This window comes from Symsagittifera roscoffensis, chromosome 2 (assembly GCF_963678635.1).
Source record: "Symsagittifera roscoffensis chromosome 2, txSymRosc1.1, whole genome shotgun sequence".
Taxonomy (NCBI): Eukaryota; Metazoa; Xenacoelomorpha; order Acoela; family Convolutidae; genus Symsagittifera; species Symsagittifera roscoffensis.
The window spans coordinates 70,548,855-70,556,397 of NC_087063.1; the positions used below are offsets into that span (position 1 = coordinate 70,548,855).

Below are 7,543 nucleotides of genomic sequence, written 5' to 3' on the forward strand. Positions count from 1 at the left end.
ACAATAAATTCGCTATTCTTTTCAGTCCTTCATATTTGACAAGGCTTCAATTGCCACTGGTACTTGTTCTGGTTTTAAAACAGCGCCTCTAAATTTATCAAATGGCACATAGTGAGTTTTGGAAATCTGATTTTCCTGCAGCCGTGTTAATATTTTTTCCAGTTTTGTTAGTTTTTCCTCTGATAAATGATTGAGAGATCCACCTGGCGATTCCAAGGCTGGCTTCACTACACTTTCCAAATAATCTTTGAAGTTGAACGCAGCATCCCTGTCGGGTGGTAACTGAGATATGACAGAGTCGATTCTTCGGAGCAGCTGTTCTTTTACTGCAAAGTTTCCGTCGCTCGCGAAACGCGTGGAACGTAATGAAAATTGAGCGACCCTTGATAAATTCCTCATTTCTCTGAAATGGTCAAGGGGCCATTTTTTGATGCAACTACAGCATAACATCGAGGTGATAATTTCGGATCAAATAATTGGACAACCTCGCTTTTTTCAATACCATTTTCTCGCAAGAAAAGCAACCTGTCTAATAGGAACAAATGTTCTAACAAGTAAGCAAAACAAGCTCTATAATGGTTAAAAATGAACATTTGATGCTTTGAAGGAGCATTGATTTGTTCAAAATTTTCGATGTCAGAATCAGACAAATCTTGTAAAAAGTGCTTATCTTCAACTTCTATCAACGGAAAACAACATTTGCAGTATTCAAGGAAAGATCTAGCTGCTTTTTTCTTGCTAAATTGCTTTCTATGGTCCAGTGAATATCCAGTTCTATCTAAGACTAGCTTTTGAAGCAACGCTCTATTGAACATTTTAGGCAGAGGATCCTTGCCGCCACCGTCTATTTGTTTCTCCGGAGAGAGACAAGCCAATGTTTTGGCAGTTCCAAGCTCTTCGCTGAAATTAGCGTTTAAAAATTGACTCATGGGAAAACCTCTTTCATAGCCCTCTTCGGTCAAAGTATTGTAACAACATCCTACATTACAAATGAAACGACAATTTTCGGACTTCACAAAAAGACGGAGCGAGCTAGCAGCCAAGTCACCGCATGTATGCAACCCCACTAACGAGAAACTTTCCCCAGGGAAAATTTCTGACAAGTCGGACCCAGATGTAATGTAATCAGTTTTAATTTCGTAAGATTTTTCAACAAGCGAAGCGTTGAAATTATCGCGAAGACGAGTTTCCAACTGAGTATCTCTGTCTTTGTCTGACTTGGAAGCTAGCTCTCTATCTCTAATGTTTTCGAACGAATCGTTTGGTTCATCCTGCGCTTTCTTTTTGCGATTAAATTCCATTTTTCTCCAGATTCTAGATACTTTTAGCCTGCGTTTTGCCGCACTATCGTTAAAAGCGTCACATGTTTCGACGCCAACAACTCTGTATTGCAAGAACTGGCTCAAATAATCGCTCAGGTAGCCTTTACCTGACCCAAGATCAACTACATTGTGATTCAACAATCGTGAATTGCATTCCAAAAAGTGTCCTATCCTCACCACTTCGTGGTACTTCTTTCTGCTCATTTGAGTTTTATCGCAGCAGTTGTCTAGGAGCTCCGCTTTCTGCAAATCCGATACACAAAAAGGAGGAAAGCAGTTTGCTAAATTAGGAAGTGGTTGCTTGAGTATTTCTGTCAACTTGCCATTTTTTGCTTCAATGGGAAGGTTTTTTATCTTTTGGATAGTCAAACTCTCTAAAAGTGTTCTTGTATTTGAGCAAATTAGCTTCTCATAAGAGTTCTCGGTTAAGAAATACGCTGTGTGAGATCTTAGCAGAGGCATATTGTCCGTTATAATTTCCAGAATAGAATTCAGAATTTCAATTATCTGATTTTCTTTCATGTTTAATTATACCTGAAACAGAACGCATTCTTTTCTGTCTCGAGATTTAAATGATACTAAAGGTCGCCAGAGATCATGTTCTGAGGCAAAAAAGAGCAATCGTAGAAAGTTCAACATATCCGTTGCGTTGATATGTTGAACAATTGTGTCTGCATATCAAGTTTTGTTTACATATTCCTCAGAAACAGTTATATCAAGTAGGCAGCTATTCTGTAAAGATTAGAATTATGAAAGATACAACCACTTGCCTTTTACGACTGGCAATCCTCAATGGACCTTCTCCCTGCAATATTGTTTTCCAATTGATGTACTGTATTAATATAGTTTACAATGAACTTGCTACTATAACGCCGTAAGGGACCCTCTTCAAGTAGAAAATGGTATTGAACTCCAGAAATTTTTAATACAACAATTAACGTGGATTTAAATTTCACAAGTTTGTCAATATGTGCCAGTCGGTCTGTGCCAGTCGGTCATGTCTGGAAGTTTGACCTTGAGAGACACGAAAATACGTAATTTTGGAGTGAAGTTTTAATTTTCAAAATTTCGAATGGAGCCTGTCATGCTCAGTTTTCTCGTACCAACTGAAAACAAAAAGTGAAAAATCAGAACGACCGATTTACAATTGCGGGAAAACACTCAAGAAAAACATGTGCCATTCTGCCAGATGACACAGCACAACCTTCCGGCGACATAAAAAAGAGTGACTAAAGGCCTTATGAAAAAAAAAGTGTTGCGACGGAGGGTCAGAATGTTCTAGAATTTTTATTTTTAAAATTTCGATTGGAAGAAGAACATTTCTGAGAAATAGAAAAAAGACGGCCATTTTGAAGAAAAAGACAAAAATCAGAACCACGATAGAGATTGTGAAGAACAGTCGTATCTGAGACGAAAAAGACGAAGCCTCTTATCGTGGCAATAACACACGATAAGAACCTTAGCGACGGATATTTGTGGAGAAGGAGGCTTCAGTGGGGGAAGAAGTATACCACGGAACCCTCCCGGGACACGAAATATAAGAGATAAGAGTGTTATCTCAAGAAAATCACGGGAGCGGAGGCTTGGTCCCCCCAGAGACTGTCTATGTGAAGGGACTGTATAGACTAACTATAACAGCTGCTATAATGTCATAGATCTTAATTAACACCGTTATTATTTAATATTTCAGAGCATGAGTAGCTAGAAAAAGGAAAGGGTCAATCCATCTCCAATGGATTTAATGTAAAACTGTCACACAAAAACATGTTAAAATAGGTTGTTCGAGCCGTGTTTTTAATGACAATCACGTAGTCTGAGGATCAGAGACTCAGCTATGTGGTTGTGTTCGCATGTAAACGAAAGCTGATCAAAAGTCGTTTGACTGATGGCCTAAAAATGGTATTTTTTTACTTTGCCCTAGACAGACCAGAAAATCAACTGGCAAGGTCGAGACGGTGAAAAACGAGTAGAATTAAGGTAAATGACGCCTGCCAGTCGTTAATAGGTACTTTTTCTACGCTCCGTCGCTGTGTGATATTTGGGCGAATGTTACATAGACGTTTTTATGGCGCTCCTGGGTGGGCCTGTTAAAGGCATGAAACCATCATGATCAGCAAGCGTTTCAGTGACGAACCCTCCGCTCCGGGCGTATGCCCGAGTTAGAGGTCTTAATGACCGTTGTTGTACTAGGGGGAAGGTGCGTACCCTCCGTCTAGTACAATTTAGCTTTTTAACTTAGTTAACACCGAAAATTCCGGGGGCCGGAGGGTTAGGTGGGAAGTCATGAACCCGCTTGTCCCGAGGTCCCCGGACCAAAAACAACTAAAGAGAAAGCGTAAAACCAAGCAAAAATAGTGTATAACCAAGAAAAAGCCAAAAACAAATTTATTTAAAAACAAAAAAGTACAAAAAACAGTTAAAAAAATCCAAAAAAGACCAAAAACAGTAAAAAACTTAAAGTGACGGTTTATATGTTATTTCCGGACGAGATGTGATCTGACCTTCCTATTTGTTGTTGTTTCAGATTGATTTATATCGTTTCTGATAGAAAGATTGTGTGTTTTGGTGAAGGGTTGGATACCCTCCCTCGAGTGTAATTTGAGTGTTTAAGCACGTTAATGGTAATTTTGCCGGTGGCCGGAGGGTAGAGTGGCAAGCTGATCAACGTGTTCCACACTCAACAGGGACATCAAGGACAACATCCGCAACGACTGTTGGGTATCGTTGAAGCAATTTTAGTATCGTTCGGGTACTATTTCATTAAAACTTAAGTGGTGGGGGGCACGATTGGCGCGGTCCGATTGTACCCTCCATCGATTACAAATTTCCGAGTTAAGGGCCTTAATTCGGATATTTTGGTGCAAAGGAGGGTATAGTACTATTCATTAACGACTATTAATAGATTATTATCCTTATTATATATTACTTATCTCCTATTTAGACCCAAGAAACACCCATTTTTTGTCGAAAATTACCAATTTTCGACCAAACTGTAGACCCCCAAATTTTCGGATATCCAAGCTTTTCCGATAGGCAAAAAGCTTTTATATAGAGAGTAGCTACGTAGTTCGATCCCCTTCACTAAAGAAATCGCGTGAGCAAAGACTCAGTAGAAGTTAGAAAAACGAAAATTTTTCGATCAAAATTTTGATAATTTTTTGTATTTTGTCAATCTGTTTTGGGGATCGAGTTTTTGAGTTTTTAGAGTTAGAGCAATAAAATTTTTTGCGTTAGGAGCGTGCTAGCATAACGTGCTCGGTTACTAGAGAAATTTTTGGGTAACCCTCCGAGTAGCTCCGTGGATAGAGCTAACGACTTAAGGTTTGGAAAAGGAAGGAATCGGAGGGTCCAAATTTGATAGTTTTTGGCCAAATTTTTGTTTCTAAACCAAATTTGGTCCGGTTTTTTGCATTATTCCAGTGCCGTACAGGGCTGCTACGCTCATTTCAAGTATTTTTAGGCACTTTTGACCGGAATTGCGGAAAAAGTCTTTCAGAACCTATATAGGTGGTGAAAAAGGCCATTTTGACGAACGCGTTTTTGGCGATTTCTCAAAGACTAGTTATCCGATCGGGATAATTTTGGTACCATAAGTCGACGTTTTTGACCACTTTTCCGAATCGCAACCGTTTTTGGGTTGATTATTTCGGAAAAGAAAAATTTTTAGGATTTGTTTGTTCGGAGGGTCCAAATCACGGGCAACCCTCCGAGCGGCAGAAAATTTTATCAAAACATCTTTTTATTCAACTGGGAAGGTTGACCGTGTCAGCCAACCTAGTTTTAAGTCAGGTAGACCGCTTTCAGAGGCTTTACTGCGGTGATATAACCCTTTTTCTCGATTTTGGGGGAACCCTCCGAAGTGACCCTCCGGAGTCAGCTAAACCCTTTAGCTACCCTCCTTAGTGGAAAATTTCCACGAGATCACCCTAAGAAGTTAAAACAGCTCACCTGAGAGCTCCTAGCTTGTTTTGACGCTTTTTGAAGCTAGTAGGAGAACCTTCTAAGCGAGATCAAAAAATTTGAAAATTTTGGAGGTACCCTCCGAAGTAACCCTCCGGAGCGTATTAAGCATCTTATTGACCCTCCTTAGTAAGTTTAGGGGGACCCTCCGAAGTAACTTGGGTGATTAAGGTACCCTCCGAAGTAACTTGGGTGATCAAGGCACCCTCCGAGGTAACCCTCCGGAGTGTCTTAAACCTTCAACGATCCTCCTTGTTAGAGACTTGAGTAAACTTTCTGTGGCAATTTGGGAAACGGAAAATATCCATTTAATTAAGATCATATTAGAATATTAGGCGTGCTTATCAGGATCATAAGAACCCATTCTGACCCGGAAATTCGTGATCAACTTTGGATTCTACATTGGGTGTATCAGAAGTACCCGAACAAAGAAATTTTTTTTGATTGTGATTTTGGTTGTGTGGTTGCCTTGAGCTACTTAATGGGAAAGTTCGGGCAATTCGGGAACAAATAAAAGAAGACCTCGGTGAGTGTATTAGGCAAATACACACTCACTTGAGAAGAAAAGTTGTTCCCTGCTCTCGTGCACTTGGAGCGTTCCGGGTGTGGGTGAGCTTTTTCATAGACTTTAGAAATCTTCGATCAGAGGTTGCCTTGAGCTACTTGGTAGGACAGCTCGGGCAATCGCAGGACACCTAAAAGAAGACCTCGGTGGGTGTAATAGGCAGATACACACCCACTTGAGAAGACTGTGTCCTGGGCTTCGTTCTTTCGGATCGTTCCGATTGGGGGAAGTCTTTTTCTTTAAGACTAAGTTTTATTTATCTGTTTCTGAGTCATCACTGCTTTTTATCAAAGATTGTTTAATTTTAACAAAGCAGTGACTTGATAAATTGTGTGGCGATAAATTGATACTGACAAAAGGTCGCTGTCACCTGTAGGATATTCTTATCTGATTATCTACTGTGTTTTGTGTGTCGATTATATCTTGTGGAAACTTAGTGATACTGTTATACTATACAACCGGGTTGAGTTAGCATTATATCCACACTGGGTAGACCCTGTGTGTAACTTTAGCTGAGTCACTAGTTTAGTCGTGAGAGATCTAAGAGACATTTTGAAACTGACGGAATCGAGTAGACGGCGTTAAGTGATTTAACTAAATCTTGTTTGTGGTACGTTTGCAGTGCCATCAAATTACGAATACTTTCATTTTGTTAAAAACTATGCAGCGCAGGGACTCGCTAGGATCGACTACTAAAATTCCCAAGCTAAGCAAGGGAAGCACGCGGAAGTTTAGAACTAGGCGTAGCCAAACCTCGTTTAGCAGCGCTTCCGACGCGTTTGCTGAAGACGAATCGACTAAAGGTCAACCTGATCTTTCAGTGAGCGAAATGAAACTAAGGAGCGAGAAAAACCTCGATGGCAATCAAAGGCGGAGCGCCGAGGCCGAGCCTGCGAGCGAAACGCTGGTGGATCCCTTTGACGAAGGGGAGCGAACGCTCATTCGACCCGACTTTGAGCCAGACGAGGTCCTCGAACGGGAGGAAGCCGAGAGGACAGAGGAGACCTCGGAGCGTCCCGAGGTCGAACCTCGGGAGGAAGTGTTGTACAGGGGAATGTCCAAATCAGAGACTAAGAGCTATAAATGGAGAAAGGAACCTTCACATCTGACAAGTGCACACTCATCCTTGGCCAAACATAGCAACCACGCGATGATGTCGAGTATGAGTCCGGGTGAAGAGCAGACGTTCTCGAAGGCAAAGAAAAGTTGGAAGTCTTTGTACGATGAACGCGTGACGTCGCTACAAGCCGGAGGTCTGTCCTCTAGTTACGACCAACCGGAAATAACCCATCCGGACGTGAACTTCACACCGTGCCCAAGGAACGACATGAGCAGGGAGGCGTCTTCTGCCTCGCCGACCAGGCCTATGTCAGATGGGATAACGATGGGAGCATCATCAACGTTTGACAGACTGATGACGTCAATGCACAAGCAAAAGGGCGGTGCGTCATCGAGTACTAGGCTACATCCACAGTTGACCTCGTCTTCTCTGGGTATAACCCCGCCATTGGGGTCAGCTGGTGACATAAGTGATATGTTCGCTGGTGTGATGAATGGCCTGGATGAATTGAGGCGAGACATGACTAAGAGGATAGATCAAGTTGACGAGAGAGCTCACCATGGTCGAGAGAGTTTGAAAGATGAGCTAACGCACGTGAAGTCGCAGGCGAGTTTTGATCAGGCTCAATTGATTCGT

At 41.5% G+C, this 7,543-nt stretch overlaps 1 protein-coding gene across 1 annotated transcript; it reads right to left on the bottom strand.

Annotated features, from left to right (window-relative positions):
- Window positions 1-2,100, bottom strand: LOC134839283 (probable methyltransferase-like protein 25). The gene has a single exon (XM_063854781.1). It carries the CDS (start codon window positions 1,842-1,844, stop codon window positions 396-398), a length of 1,449 nt encoding a protein of 482 aa, XP_063710851.1. The 5' UTR covers window positions 1,845-2,100; the 3' UTR covers window positions 1-395.
- Window positions 2,101-7,543: the final 5,443 nt, after the last annotated feature.